Genomic DNA, 16,950 nt, shown 5'->3' with positions numbered 1-16,950 from the left:
TGGTGGGCCACAACAAATTTAGAACTGCTAGGCTGGCAGGAGCTGGGGCGAGGATGGGAGCTCACCCCACTGCATGGAGCGTGGGTCTGCAATCTGGGTTGCCGGCTTTGCATATGACAAGCCCAGTGTCTTAACTGCTGAGCCACCACACCACCAAATTGACAGAAAGGATGTTCAAAAGTAATGTTAGAATGTATGACTTCATAGAAAGTAGTGGAAGCTTGGAACCAACTCAGCGGAGGTAGTGGGTCAATCATGTAAATTTAAACATGCATGTCCATTATCCGACAAAAATAAAAATAATAGTGGAAAAATAATAAATCAATTAATTAAAAAGAAAACATCTCCCAAATAGATGCAAACGGCAGACTCAATGGATCACTACGTCTTTTTCCACCATCAGTTTTCCATGTTCCTAAGTTTTTAAATCAATATACTGTATTTGTTAGCTCAAACTCAAAAAAAAAATCTGTATATTTATTTCAATTCAGGTAATGTTCTTCTCTTTATCTTTTCTTTTAGTTACAAGCAACTCAGTCATAATAATGCTGTCCTACATGAGAGTTTTCATTTGCATAAAGGTGCATTCATTAACGGCATTCCATATGTAACTTGAGATACACTGTAATTTTTATCATTAAAGTCAGTCCATCTTTCTTCTTTCTGAGTTTCTTCTTGAAGATGAAGCCACAAGATTTAATTTATTATTGATGCCATCAGGCATAAAATTTAAATATCAAATTTAAGGTTCCTCTCTGAAAATCTTGTGCATGACAACTAATATTTGTGAAAACATTAATTTATGCAAGTGAGTGATGTTTCTGGAGATAACAAACCCTCTAGTTTTATGCATTCCTAGCTTTCCAGGATCAAAATACAATGTGAATTTATCCAGCAAAGTGAAATAAAGACTCTGATAAAGACACAGCTTCTGACAGAATTCAAGTATACTAAATACAAACTTTATTCCAATCTAATTTATTTATAAAGAACTGAGACCCTCCCGGCTGGTTTAATTGGTTTCCAAGTACGCTTAAGTAGCGCTTAAAACTCTAAATAAAGTACACTAAGAAGAATTGATTTTCTGTTGGAAATCCTGCTTTAGGATCAATTCATTCCTCTTTGTCAAATCAGGTTGGACATATTTGTGAGTGTACCATATTAGTCTGGTTTATAATTGTTTCTAGTTTTTCTCTAAAAGGTGTTTTAAAAAAGGGATAGAGATTTACTGGGGTAAAAATAAATACCCAGATGGTCTGATGGGTAACTTTTATTAACATTTGGAAATGCTTCTTCCTCTGACAGATTCATGATAATATAATTTCTTTAATAGCAGTTCACCTGGGATATACTTCACTGTATTTTTCAAAAAGCAGATTAGTTTTAGACAGTTATAACCTAAGTTATTCACTACAGCCGATTTTAATTAACCAAAACAGCATTAAATTGTAACTATCAAATATTCCTTGATATTGATTAATGTACAGGTATGTCCTTTTTAGTCCTACAGGAGAGAGATTATCACACTAAGTGCATATTATATTTGACATAAACTCAAGAGCACACATAACATATGATTTTTTAAAAAAAGAAAGACAAACTCATCTGTTTTCAAGTAACACGTTTTTGTATATAATATTAGAAAGATGATAGATAGGATAGATAGATAGATATTGACAGACAGACAGACAGACAGACAGATAGATATAGATAGATATAGAAGAGAGATAGACAGAAAGACAGGCAGACAATGATATATATGATATCTTATGGGGCAAAGTTTGGGACATATGTAATAGAAGAAATCAGGTCAGAAAACTAAAAGCAAGAGTGTTTTTATTTTACTGCAGAATAGAAATATTTTGTGCTGCAATATGGTATGTTTTATTTTTTAGCCCATTGCTCCAAAAACAACCAGGCATTCATCTGGCTATCTGGGATATTTCAGGAAATCTAAAAGCATCTGGATTCTCATGGGAAGTGAAAGGAACGAGACCTCCTGGGTGCACAGATTATACCATCTGCTTAAATAAGCTGTGTCCCTGGTAACTAATGATATTAATATAACAAATCTGTAAACAAATGGAAAGTGAGTTAAGCAAGATCCCTGTGGATTATTTAGACACTAACCTCGAGCTTGAGAATGTCATGCTGAAGTTTCCGCTGGAATTCCAAGAAGTGGGAGATGGTCAGTTTCCCCTTCAAATCGGCTCCAAAAAAGTATGTCGTCAATGCGGAATTGAAGCCGGTCTTCAACGTATTCCCAGTAGTTGAACGGTCCCTGTGACGCATCCCCATGCTAGTCTGGGAACGAATGATGCTCTGAACCTACAGAGGGCAAAACAGCAATAGCAATAGCATTTAGAGTTATATATATTGCCCCACCATAACGCTTTATAGCACTCTCTGGGAGGTTTACAAAATAAGCATTGTTTGCATATTGCCCCCAATAATCTCTAGGTCCTCATTTTACTGACCTTGGAAGGATGAAAGCCTGAGTCTGTATGTGTGTGTGTGTGTGTGTGTGTCTGTCTGTCTGTCTGTCTGTCTGTCTGTCTGTCTATATCTATCTATCTATCTATTATCTATTATCTATCTATCATCTATCTATCTATCTGTCATCTATCTATCTATCTATCTATCTATCTATCTATCTATCTATCTATCTATCCATCCATCCATCCATCCATCCATCCATCCATCCATCCATCCTGGATTGGATATTGGATATATTTCTGCTAATATTTCTAATATTACAATTTCTACATACAATTTCTAATATTGGATCTGACTTATTTTAACCGCTTTATTTGTAAAATAATTTCAGATTGATTTATGATGTTGAGATTGAATTGTATGTTGTATTTGGCTTCAAAAGACTGCTATCTTGAAGGAGAACTAAGAAATACATTTAATAACTCAATGAAACAAAGGAATATTCGGCATAAATCCATAGCAGGAACAAGATTTCAATTCTTGGCAATATTCCTGGACAGGTTATTAATCATCCAATAGAGAATTGAATTTACGATGTTTCCTTTTATTACGTGATATATTACAATACAATTTAGACTCCAGAGAAATGAAAGGTTACTGCCCTAACTTCTTATCTAATACAGACATTGCAGTCTTTTCATTCCAGGAAAAAAATCTTATTTTCTGAATTGGTCAGGAGTCTGCCAGTTTTTAATGTTCCAGTGCAATGGAGTTAGTTTTTAAGTACAGAATATCACTTCCTCCTACCATAATAGGAGTATGTTATTTTAACAGGTAATATATAACTCAACCACCTCAATGGCTGATGTAGCCAGAAGGTACAGGAAAAAGGGATCATAAAAAAGAATATGGTACCTTCGAAAATAGGTAAAGGTTCCCCTCACACATATGTGCTAGTCGTTCCTGACTCTAGAGGGTGGTGCTCATCTCCATTTCAAAGCCGAAGAGCCAGCGCTGTCCGAAGACATCTCTGTGGGCATGTGGCCGGCATGGCTAAATGATGAAGGCACATGGAACGCTGTTACCTTTCCCCCTAAGGTGGTTCCTATTTTTCTACTTGCATTTTTACATGCTTTCGAACTGCTAGGTTGGCAGAAGCTGGGACAAGTAACGGGAGCTCACTCCATTATGCGGCACTAGGGATTCGAACCTTCAGATATAAAACGTGGCAATTCCCATTTTACAATATTACATGCTTTTTCAAAGAGACTGCTGAGTTTCCTCTTGTCCCTGTTGGGAAAGGATTATTAAACTTTGCCCAAGCCCCACTGATGGGGCTGGGAGGGATGGGTGGGAGGGAGCATCTTAGGGGGTTTCATAATTTTATCTCTTTCCCTCTCTCCTGGAGCTTTCATTTGTGGCAAGGGATTCTCAGTGTAGACAAGTGGGAAATAAAAACATGCAATGGTCTCCAACCACCAACAGTGAGAAAAGAAAGGGAGAAATCTTTTTTATATGGGGAAAAAACATGACCAAATTTGGTATCAAACTCAAGGCCACTCGGTAGTTCAGTTGTTGGTAAAAGCAATGGTTCTAGAACTATAATAAAAATGTAGCTCCTAGCTGTGTTGTCTGACTCTCTTGGGCAGTTCAGCTTCCTGCGTGACTAACTTAAGGAATCTGACACCTCTAAAGTTAGAAGATATTCAGCCTTAGAAGGGAATATTCAATCTGAATGAAAAGAATTATTTTGTTTGATGAAAAGAAGGACTAGGGGCGACATGATAGCAGTGTTCCAATATCTCAGGGGCTGCCACAAAGAAGAGGGAGTCAAGCTATTCTCCAAAGCACCTGAGGGCAGGATAAGAAGCAATGGGGGGAAACTAATCAAGGAGAGAACCAACCTAGAACTAAGGAGAAATTTCCTGATAATTAGAACAATTAATCAGTGGAATGATTTGCCTCCAGAAGTTATGAGTGCTCCATCACAAGTGGTTTTTAAGAAGAAATTGGATGACCATTTGTCTGAAATGTTGAAGGGTCTCCTGCTTGTGCAGGGGGTTGGACAAGATAGAAGACCTCCAAGTTTCTTTCTCAATGTTATTTTATTCTATTCTATCTTGGAAGCATTTGGAAAGAGAATTTTTCTAATGTTGGCATTGGCAAAAGGCAAAATCAAGCACCCCACACTTGATCCAAAAGGCCACAGCAGAAGACTATATTTCTGCTAAAGTCCAAGGATTCCTAACTTGGCGTAATGGCCAAAACCAAAACAAACCTAGATTTACAATTTGTGTGATATAGTCATTGAGATGTTGGGGTAGGACTTGGGAGACCAAGTGCTAGTCCATTTTTAGCCTGGTAGCTCTCTCATTAGGCTTTGGGGAAACCCTGAGGCACAAGCGCTTATATCTGTACTCATAGAAGAAAAATAGGCTGGAAAAAATAATCAAACTGTGAGCTGATTAAGGGAGGGAAACTATTGTCTTCCTTTATTTATGGACTGCCAGCTGCAGCTTGGCAGAGATTACATATTGGAGGCTCTATTTTCGGAGCTCATTAAATATCAGTGAAATAGCTCTGTCTGCAAAATCAAGGTCTTAGACGTGAACAAAAATAACACAAATGTTATATACATTGATGCCTGGATCCGTAAGAAAATCCATTCAAAATTTATCGGAGATGAATTTCAGAACTTGAACACATTTAACGTGACTTATTAATCATTCTAAAAAGAGTGATGTTTAGATTGATTCAAATGTAAAACGACATAATGCAGATTGAAATGCTTCAAAACAGTTGTCTTTGGAAGCATTTTGAAGGTCAGACTTTCTAATAAGACATCTTGATTATTTGTACCGACAATACCAGAGAAATAAAGGGTCAGAAAGATGTTAATTGTGTACTGGTTTTAACGATCTATGATAGTCAGGCTGCCCTCAGTCGCTTTAACAGGCTGCAACAAACCACAAAAAGAGTTGTAATTTTGATGTAACATACTAATGATCAAGCATTGGTTACTCGTATAGCATGCTGCTTTTCAACTATCTATGAAAATGTTTTTGTTTTGTTCTTATATATATGATTCTTACAGACCAGTGGTGGGATTCAATTTTTTTTTTTACTACCGGTTCTGTGGGCGTGGCTTGGTGGGCATGTTAAGGCTTGGTGGGCATGGCATGGCTTGGTGGGCGTGGCAGGGGAAGGATACTGTAAAATCTCCATTCCTATCCCACTCCAGAGGAGGGTTACTGCAAAAAACCCATTTCCTCCCAATCAGCTGGGACTCGGGAAGCAGAAAATAGGTGAGGGAGGGCCCAATCAGAGGTGGTATGGAACAAAAGGATGTTAGCTGTCTGTTTGGAACTGTGTGTATCTTTTTAAAAAGCCAAGGTGGCAATACCTTAAAAAACCCAGGCAATCCAACAACAATTTAGCAAGCTCCCTTACAACTGTGAATCAGTTAGATTGAAAAGAAAAAGGAAATGAAAGGGTAGGGAAGAGAAAGAGGAAAAAATGGGATTACCAGCCAGCATTGCCAGTAGTAGCCCAACACACTTGAAAGGTGTCAAGTTGAGGAAGATTGCTTTACGTAGAGACAGAATCAGCGGTGGGTTTCACATTTTCTTACCACCAGTTCACTCCGCGCGTGCCTTCTGCATATGCACCCAGCCTCAAAAACGTGCCTGAATAGGACGGCATACAGCTGAGGCGGGTGGGCAGGCCCTCCCGTGATTTCCGCTACCAGTTCGGGTGAACTGGTCCGAACCGGCTGAATACCACCTCAGGACAGAATCATATAGACATGCCATTGTGGATTATGAACATACAGTACTCTTAAGAGCAGAGAACTGCACAAATTCACTTTCTTAAAAATTGTGTCGGAAAGGAAAAAAGAAATGAAAACTTGCCTGTTCAAATTCTTCCATATCTACTTCTCCATCTCCATTTAGATCAAACATCTTGAAAGCAATTTCAAAGTTTCTCTGAGGAGCTAGGGAAAAAAAACCCAGTATATTATAGACTTTACATTATGGAGTAATCAGAAAGCAGCAATAATGATTTAAGAGTGATATTACGGCTTAAAACTTCTTTTAAAAAAAATATTGTTCTTGTTTTTGCAATATATTTCTTATGTCTCTCCAGTGGTTTTTTCTTTTTTTGCTTTTGTTTCTGCAGCTTTGTTAATATGTATTATCTTAATAGTCCTCTTTAGCAATTTTCTTGCAAAAATATATCTCACTAATATCTTGAAATTATGAGCTCTGTAGGGCTATTTTTCTCCAGTAAGTCCATATTATGTTTCATTTATGGGTCTACTACACACAAAATATCTGTAATGTCTGTCTTCTCTAAGGCAATACGATAGAGAAAGCCTAATTAGATATGGAGAATCCAATGCTAAACTAAAAGTTTCAAATCTAAGCATAAATTTAAATGCAAGTTGTTTATCATGGCAGCCCTCTGATAAGTGTATGCGGAGATGAATTTGGTGGAATAAGTGGGACAATGAAAGGTTTTAATTAACTCATTTGCAACAAGAAGATTCTGTGTGAAAAATCAGACAAATGGCAATTTCATTTTAAGTACTATTTACTTGATATCAAATCCTGCTGTTTTCATTTGGAGTTACTTCTTATTAAATACTGTGGCCTTAGTAGCAATAGCACTTAGAATTATATATCACTTCACAGTGCTTTATAGCCCTCTCTAAATGGTTTACAGAGTCAGCCTATTGCCCCCAACAATCTGGGTCCACATTTTATTGACCTCAGAAGGATGGAAGGCTGAGTCAACCTTGAGCCTGGTGAGATTCGATCTGCCAAACTGCAGGCAGCCAGCAGTCAGAAGAAGTAGCCTGCAGTACTGCATTCTAACCACTGCACCACCACGGCTCATAACTAAACTGTAACTAAAGTTATAGGAAGATGAAGGACAGGTTATACCTCCCGCTTCTAAAAATATATTGGTGAACCCACACTTAGCTCAGTGATGGCGAACTGATGACATGCACGTCAAAGGTGATACACTACAATATTTTGGGTGACAGGTCAACATTCATCAATATCTGAAAACCACAGTGGTACCTTGGTATTCATTGGAAATTCATTTCAGAAGACACAACAAATACTAAAACCAATGAGTATTAAGAAAACCACATGATTTATTACACGGCCTGCTATTTTGGGCCAGAGAAAATAGAGAATCACAAAGCAGCTGACGTCAGCAAGTTCTTCCTTGGGCATCGACTACCAGGAGAATGACGAGCGCTGGGACAAAATTTCTACTTCAAAATCTGTCGAGAACTGAATTTGACGAGTTTTGGAGCAGTTGAGGGCTGAGGTATCAAGATTGACTCAGCCTCCCATCCTTCCGAGGTGAGTAAAATGAGGACCCAAATTGTTGGGGGCAAGAGGCTGACTCTGTAAACCGCTTAGAGAGGGCTGTAAAGCACTGTGAAGTGATATATAAGTCTAAGTGCTATTGCTATTCTCAAAAGCACGTCCCATTCTTATGTGATATTTGGGGCCTGCAGAGGGTATGTGAGAATGGGGTGGGGTGGAGTCGCACAACCTCTGGACTTTCTGGAAATCGTGCAATGGGCCCTGCAGTCTCTAAAAATAAGTGTGTTTCCATTTTGTAATGATTTGGTATTTCTCTATATAATACCTATTATCCCACAATTAGACTGTATTTTTTAAAGAAAACAAACAAATAAAGAATTCTCTTTTGTCATTGTGTATGTCTGTGTGATATGCCCTCAGAGTCAAGCTAGGCATTTTCCGAATATGCGGAAAATGAGGTTCAGCATCATTGCCCTAGCCTATTCATGCCAATATCTTTGGTCTAGGGAAGTTAATAAATCCTTTCCCCTCTTCTCCATTGTTTTAAGCACTCAGGAAAATATTAACTAAAATCTAGTAGCTGCAATAATTACTGTCCCAAAGAAATATCTCTGTAATATCCATATTATGGCACATTTTGCCAGGGAATGACTCAGAAGAAAGCTTTGTGTCTAGTAATACTCTGTTTGCTACTTCATTTTGAATAGAGGCTGTTATCTGTATTTCCATACCAAGTCTTCTCATAACTATTATCCCTCTGCATCTTTGGTTTGGGTCAAATACACTCAGCCATTAGTTCAATTGTTTATTTACATCACTTTGTTTATTTACATCAATTACATGATATGAGAATTTCATCTGAGTGTAATGTGATTTTTGCCTAGTCATTCTGTAGAGGTGGTGAGGCTGGTTTGTCTTCACACGCTCAACACTCCACCCCAATAGTTTCTAGGAGAGGATTCACAAGACGTTCCACCCTGCCCTCAAGCTAATTAGACACTATTCACCGTCAGGAATAGCGAAAAATGACAAAGTTCACCTTACTGTAAGAGCAATTACAAGTAGTCCTTGACATACGACCACAATTGAGCCTAAAAATTCTGTCTCTAAGCGAGACATTTGTTAAGTGAATTTAACCCCATTGTATGATCTTTCTTGCCACAACTGTTAAGTGATTCATTGCATGTTAGTAATATAGTTGTTAATTCAATCTGGCTTCTCCATTGACTTTGCTTGTCCGAGGTTCTCATAAGGCAGCGGTTCTCAAATAGTGGGGCGCGCCCCCCTGGGGGGGCGGAGGCTCCGTAAAGGGGGGGCGCGAAGGCTCCCTTTCCATCTGGGTGCAACGGTGGCGGCGGCGGCGGGGGCGAGGCATAATATATCCCGCCTGGAAGTGGCAGCACTTCGGACTGTGGATTTTCATTGGAGCCGCGGGCTGGAGCTGTGCAAGAAGCCTGCTCGGGCGGGGGTGGGAGGGAGGGAAGCATGGCTGTCCCAGGCTTCCCTCCCTTCCCCCCCCCCCCAGCCCAAGCAGACTTTTTGCACAGCTCCAGCCCGCGGCTCTGATGAGTCTCTGAGCAGTCCCCAGCGCTGCCACTTCAAGCCGGGATATATTCTGCCATGCCCTCGGCGGCGTCTTTATGCAGGTAGCTCGCCTCCCCGCCAGCATTCCGTCTGGAAGCGGAAGCGCAACAGCCGCTGTTGGGGAAGGGACAAAGGGGCGGCGGTCGCCCGATCTTGCCACCGCCACCCCTTCGCCCCTGGTAATGGCGACTGTTGTGCTGCTGCTTCCAGCTGGGATGCTGGAGGAGCTGCTGGCAGGGAGGGAGGGAAGAAGGGGAGGAGGGAGTAAGGATATACAAGCAAGAGGGAAAGAGGAAAGAAGGCAAGCAGGCAGGAAGGAGGCAGAAGGAAGGAGGGAAGAATGGAACTGGAAGGGAGGCAGGGAAGGAGGGAGGGAGAAAGGAAGGATAGGAGGATAGGGAAAGAGGAAAGAAGGCAGGCAGGCAGAAGGGAGGGAGGTGCAAGGAAGGAAGGAAGCATAGATAAGCAGGAGGGAAAGAAGGCAGGCAGGCAGGGGGAAAGAGGAAGGAGGGAACTGGAAGGGAGGCAGGAAGGAAGGGAAGGAGGAAGGGAGGGTGGAAGGAAGGATAGACAAGTAAGAGGGAAAGAGGAAAGAAAGCATGTGACTACGGTGGGAGACGAGGAAAGACCGGTGTGCTATGTTATGCAGAGGTGTACTTATAACAATTTTATAGACAAATTATACTATTTACAGTCGCGCGGGGGGGGGGGGTCGCGAAATGTTTTCTTCTTCCTAGGGGGGGCATGACAGAAAATAATTGAGAAGCACTGTCATAAGGTGACCATGAACCAGGTAAATGGTAAATATGAACCAGTTGCCAAGCATTTGAATTTTGATCACATGACAATGGGGATGCTGCAACGGTTGTAAGTGTGAAAAATGGTCATAAGTCATTTTTCCCAATGCTGTTTTAACTTTGAATGGTTGCTAAATGAACTGCTATAAGTTGAGGACTACCTATACCTGTGATGGTGAACCTATGGCACATGTGCCAGAGGTGGCATGCAGCGCCCTCTCTGTGGGCACGTGAGCTGTTGCCCAAGTTCAGCTCTGCTGTGCATGTGGGCACACCTCCCGCCAGCCAGCTGGTCTTGGAGTCTCTGCTGCATATGCATGCTGGGAGCATGGGGGGACCTGCGGGCAGCCATGCATGCATGCCCGGCAAGCAGGGCATGTGGGGGGGGGGCGTGCATGCATGGGTCCTACTTGCCCATGCATGAGGGGCGGGGCACATGCATGGGAACCACATATGCATTGCATTTTGGGGGTTCAGATGAGCACGAATTTGCACACACACACATTTGCACATGTGCGCACACACACTTTGGGCACCCAGTCCGGAAAAGGTTAGTCATTACTGACATACCCAAAAACAGCCTCTCCATCTTTTGAGTGACTATACTTTAAATCCCTTAGGTCTCATTAATATCTTATATAAAACATGAAAACATAAAAATAATAGGTTCAATACCCTTCCCATATCAATCACCAGAGGACAATATGGAGTATATTTGCTTTTAAACTTTGACACTCAATCCCTTCATATTCTCTACACATGGCAACTGCCTAGAGGCACAGCCTCTGAGACTCGTAACATTTTCTGGTGCTCATGAAAAAAAAGTCTAAATGGAATTTTAGCAAACTTATACTATTCTGCAATGAGAACTAAACTGAGAATGCTATTTATAGTAGACATCCTTGCAAATGTCTTAATATTCTCATTGTGTGCTGCAGAATGGGAATATTAGGCCTCAGAAACCTTAAAAGAATTTCAATGAACTGAGATGTTTTCCTTAGATGCTCATTATACTATTAATCTTACTACTTTCTCTCTTGTTCTGCCCTCCCCAATTAATACATTATATGCCAAATCAGACACACTAATCATTCTGCGTAATATAGGGTGTTTTTTTTCCCTTCTAATTCTTTCCTCTTATTGGGAGGGAACAGGAAATATATCTCCCTGTGGGAATATGCATCTTCAGACGCTGTTGGAATTCAAAGATATGAACGCAGCACAATATTCATTCATATGCAGTAGAAGCCAACATGGTATAAGAAATCTATGGCTTTCTCCAAAATGTTTAATGTCGGTTCCATTTCTAGTATCCTATTACCAAATAATTGTCATACCTTCCCCAGAGCATCCAAAGAAATACAGCTTGCGATAGTACAGAGAACTCTCAAAGGATTTTCCCTGCCAACAGACACCATATATTTGCGTTACAGAACTGCTGTTCTCGGGGCTTCTAAGGAAATTAAACTAAGACATTTGAGATTTAGGTAGGTTCAGATAAATTACTATTTGTTTAAAGTCCAAAGGCTCTTACATGCTTTTCAAGGTTTGCATGTAGTATTATCAACCAGATTGTGATTTTAACTTTCCTCCTTTTATACCAGTAAACTTAGGAACCTAGTATATGTCTCCATTATGAGACCTCTGATGGACTGACCTAGTCCATTATTTCCTTCCTCGTGATACTACCATTTTGGAGTATGTCTATGGATATTCTCAATCATCCAGATCATGGTTGTCCCAAAGGTGTTTTTTTTCAAAAGGCAACTGGACTTTCTTATTTTATTCATTTTTAGAATAGAATAGAATAGAATAATAGTTGGAAGGGACCTTGGAGGTCTTCTAGTCCAACCTCCTGCTTAGGCAGGAAATCTTCCACTTCAGACAAATGATTATCCAACATCTTCTTAAAAACTTCCAGTGTTGTGTATTCACAACTTCTGGAGGCAAGCTCTTCCACTGATTGTTCTAACTGTCAGGAAATTTCTCCTCAGTTCTAGCTTGATTCTCTCCTTGATCAGTTTCCACCCATTGCTTCTTGTTCTACCCCCAGGTGCCTTGGAGAATAGTTTGACTCCCTCTTCTTTGTGGCAACCCCTGAGATATTGGAACACTGCTATCATGTCTCCCCTAGTCCTTCTTTTCATTAAACTAGAAATACCCAGTTCCTGCAACTGTTCTTCATATGTTTTAGCCTCCAGTCCCCTAATCATCCTGGTTGCTCTTCTCTGCACTCTTTCTAGAGTCTCCACATCTTTTTTACATTGTGGTGACCAAAACTGGATGCAGTATTTGAAGTTTGGACTTAACCAAGGCATTATAAAGGCATTTTCTTTGAAAACGTTTTGCTTCTCATCTAAGAAGTTTCTTCAGTTCAGAACTGAAGAAGCTTCTTGGATGAAAAGTGAAATGTTTTCAAAGGGAAAAAAACCCCAAGAAAGTCCAGTTGCCTTTTGGAAAAAGCATCTTTGAGACACCATTCTGGAAGGACCATTTCACAATCTTGGGGGCAATTGCCAAACTGCTAGGCCTGGCATTGTGCATTGCATTTTGGAGACATGCAACATGTAATTTTATCGAATACAAAGTAGCTGGATGGCTGTATGAAGTACTGGCGTGCAGCTGACATACCCTCCAAGTGGGTAAATTTAGCACCATTAGGGGCATGTGGCAGCTAGTGTCTCAAAGGTGCTTTTTTCAAGAGGCAACTGGCCTTTTTTTTTTCTTCCTTGAAAATGTTTCACTTCTCATCCAAGAGTTCTGAACTGAAACATCTTCAAGATAAAATGAAGGAAGTCCAGTTGCCTTTTGAAAAAGCACCTTTGGGACAAACGTGACATGGATGACTGAGGATCTCCATACACATGGTTGCTGGAGGCAATGTTTGCAATGAGTGCAGAGCTGAAGAAGACATTAAGATGTATAAACATAGAGATGGTACTGTTCTGACCCAGGCTTAACAGAATCACGAAACAGACTCCTTGTCCCGAAAAGAACCCCTTTTTATTTGGTTAATGTGAATTCCTGGCATTCACATCCAGAAAAGTCCGGGCAATAAGCCTTTCAAGGTTTAATTGCAAAAACAGACCTTATCAGTCCTTGGATAGTTGCCAGGCCAATAGCTTCTATTAGCAATGCTGTAAAAAAGAAATACCTGGCAAGGAGTCTCTATGAGGCACGAACTCAGATAAGCAACTCTTCACAATAATAAGCAAACTAATTGTCTCCTGCAAACTCCCCCTTTGCTCCTCTTTATTCCCTATGGGAGGGACCATTCACTCTCTACTTGTGCCATTACTCCCGAGTTGGCCCTTGTTCCTTAGCTGAAGGTAGGTGAATTAAAAATAGCTAGAGATATGTGCTTGAAAATACATACTGTCTCTCTAACAAACATTTCTAGGAGTCATGTTGATTACTTCTTATTCTGACTGTACAACCATGAGAGATTAAGTACCTTGCTATAACAACAATATTGCTGTGTTCCTTTACAGCAGAGCTAAGCTAATGCTCAAAGGACTGTGTTCAATTTTCAGTGAGAATTCATGGCAATGGAAATTTATTCCTGTCTCCATAGCACGAAGATTAGATGAATAAATATGAAAAGTGCTTTTGCCAGGCATCTCTAGGAGGTCACATATAAAAAATTTATGTAAGATGAAGGTTGAGTGAATTCTTGACTACTTATATTATTGGGCAGGTGACATGTATTTCCTAGTACAATAGCTAAGTGCATCTTTATCTAATTCACAGAGCATATCCCAGGCATGTAACGTGAAGAAAAAAAATATTGAGATCACATTGAGGAAAATATTGAGGAAAAGAGCAGGGGGTGGGGGGAGTTAAACACATCATCCGTTAGAATCCTTGCACTCCCACAAATGCTCCAAGTCCAACCCCTTCTGGCAGCAATTTAGCAATGAAATTGAGCTGACCAGATCCTTGTGTATAGGCTTGAATAAATCTTCTGTAATGCAACCTTACAAAGGTCCTGGTTTTTTTTTTTTTTTTGTGCCTGACATTATCTTTTCTAACATACTGTAGCATTTACAGATTTAATCTACCAAGCTTAACCTTGCCTCAAAGACACATATGAAACAGAACTAGTACTTATCTGGTTGGGTGTGGACCAGAAGGGAGGTCTTGAAGGTTTCAAGGAAAACCCAGTAAGAAATCAGAATCCTTTACTACACTTGGTATTTTAAGTGGGGAAGGAAACATCTTTCTCTTGATTTGAGGTTGATGAGATGAAATGCAATGATTTCTAAAGTAATCTGCAAATTCTGTTGGGAATGTGATTGATACATCTTAAGGGAAATGGATTGATGGGAGGTCTACCATGTTCTCAGTCTACATCAAGAAAGCAACTCCCCAAGGGAATCCTAGTTTCATAGCATGAAAGATGTTCAGAGAAAAAGATGTACGTGGGAGGAAAGGGAAATACCAGGCAACAATAGAGAGAAGATATTTTCAATGGAAGGTTACAATTATTAATCCCAACAAGAAAAAAATCATCCAATGCTCTACTACCGTGCTTCCCTGAAAATAAGACAGGGTCTTATTTTCTTTTGACCCCTGAAATAAGGGCTTGGCCTTATTTTGGGGGGTCTTATTATTTTTGAGGTGCAGGAGGCGGTGAGCGAGGTCACCTCATGGCTGCTGCTGTGTTGCCATATTTTTTGGGAGGGCTTATTTTAACACCTGCGCTCAAAAGCCTGATTGGGCTTATTTTCAGGGAAACGGGGTATTTATTTTATTAGTTGTAGCTGTTTTTTCGGTGGAAGGCTTATTTTAACGCATGCGCTCAGAAGCCCGATGGGCTTATTACCCAGAGAGGTCTTATTTTGGGGGAAACAGGGCAATTTTTAAAAAAATTGAATTTAATAAACTTCTTATAGGCACCTTGATTCCATATTACAATCTCAACTACATTGGTAAACAAGAATATCTAGGGGATTTCTTGATACAACCAAGCATAAGTGCCATGCCCCCAATTGTTGATATTATTGTCAACCATTTCCAATTGTACCGAATCCCTGGCTTCATTCTGCTACACTCGAAAGATTTGGTGCTATAGAAACTTCAATTTGCGAGTGTTGATAATTGATGCAGAAGCAGCAGAAACCTTCCTGCTGTCTCTACTCAAGAAATAGAAATAGAAATAGAAATTTAATTTGTTAGCCGCACCCTCTCCGCAAGGGACCCGGGGCGGCGTACAATAAAATATACATACATACATATAAACATAGAAATACACACATATACATACATATACATACATGCATGGAGGAGGTAATAATTAAAAATACATTACATTAATAATAATAAAATTAAATTAGTCATTAAAATACCCCGAAATAATAATACAATTTAAAAAAGGACTGTCAGGAGGAAAAGGATAAACTACGGTTGAGCCAGGCCAGACAGTTGAAAGAGGTGGGTCTTGAGCTTTACACAGAAGGAGCGGAGATCGGAAGTAATCCTGATATCAAGGGGGAGGTCATTCCACAGGGCTGGGCCCATCACAGAGAAGGCCCTGCTCCTGGGTGTCGCCCCCCCGAGACTGTTTAGCGGACGGCACCCGGAGAAGTCCCTCTCTGTGTGAGCGGATTGGTCGTAGGGATGTATGGGGCAGGATGCGATCCCGCAAGTAACTAGGTCCTGTGCCATGGAGCGCTTTAAAGATCATAATCAGAACCTTGAAATGCACCCGGTAGACCACAGGAAGCCAGTGCAGCTCGCGCAGGAGAGGTGTTACATGGGAGTACCTAGTCCTCCCCATAATCAACCGCGCGGCCGCATTCTGGACCAACTGTAGTCTCCGTGTGCATCTCAAGGGAAGCCCCATATAGAGAGCATTGCAGTAGTCCAGGCGAGACGTCACCAGCGCATGGGTGACTGTGCGCAAGGCATCCCGGTCCAATAAGGGGCGCAATTGGCACACCAGGCGAACCTGGTGGAACGCCCCCCTTGCCACGGCTGTTACATGGTCATCCATGGACAGCCGGGCATCTAGGAGGACGCCCAAATTGCGCACCCGTTCCATGGGGGCCAGTTGCTCGCCCCCGATGGCCAGAGATGGAAGCAACTGGTTGAACCGGGGGGCCGGAAGCCACAGCCACTCCGTCTTGGAGAGGTTGAGTTTGAGTCGGTTGTCATCCATCCAGATCCGTACGGCTTCCAAGCACCGGGACATCATTTCGACGGCCTCGTTGGGGTGGTTCGGGGTGGAGATGTATAGCTGCGTATCATCAGCATACAGATGATATCCCACCCCAAAGCCACGGATGATCTCGCCCAGCGGTTTCATGTATGTGTTGAACAGGAGTGGCGAGAGAACCGACCCCTGTGGCACCCCACAAGTGAGGGGTCTCAGGGTCGATCTCTGCTCCCCTGCCAACACACGTTGCGTCCGGCCGGAGAGGTAGGAGCCGAACCACCGTAAAACGGTGCCCCTGACTCCCAACCCCCCCCAGTCGGCGCAACAGGATACCATGGTCGATGGTATCGAAAGCCGCCGAGAGATCTAATAGGACCAGGATAGAGGAACAACCCCTATCTCTGGCCCTCCAGAGATCATCAACCAACGCGACCAAGGCCGTCTCCGTGCTGTACCCGGGCCGGAAGCCGGACTGGCGCGGGTCTAAATAATCATCTTCCTCCAGGTGACGTGGAAACTGTTGGGCCACCACACTCTCTACAACCTTCGCTAAAAAGGGAAGGTTGGAGACCGGACGATAATTAGCTAGCTCCGTTGGGTCCAGGGAAGGCTTCTTGAGTAGGGGTCTCAC

At 41.5% G+C, this 16,950-nt stretch overlaps 1 protein-coding gene across 1 annotated transcript in view; it reads right to left on the bottom strand.

Moving 5' to 3' along the window:
- MICU1 (mitochondrial calcium uptake 1) overlaps positions 1–16,950 on the bottom strand; it is a 205,935-nt gene that overhangs the window by 69,793 nt on the left and 119,192 nt on the right. Inside the window, exons 7-8 of the mRNA XM_081955835.1 lie at positions 6,348–6,430; positions 2,131–2,328 (exon numbers count right to left, since the gene is read on the bottom strand). Of these exons, the coding sequence (XP_081811961.1) occupies positions 2,131–2,328; positions 6,348–6,430 (281 nt within the window). The remainder of the gene's footprint in view (positions 1–2,130; positions 2,329–6,347; positions 6,431–16,950) is intronic.

The sequence above is a fragment of the Natrix helvetica genome, assembly GCF_964273705.1.
Source record: "Natrix helvetica genome assembly, chromosome: 5".
Classification (NCBI taxonomy): domain Eukaryota; kingdom Metazoa; phylum Chordata; class Lepidosauria; order Squamata; family Natricidae; genus Natrix; species Natrix helvetica.
Note: the sequence above shows the minus strand (reverse complement) of the source record. Positions and strands in the feature narration are given on the sequence as shown.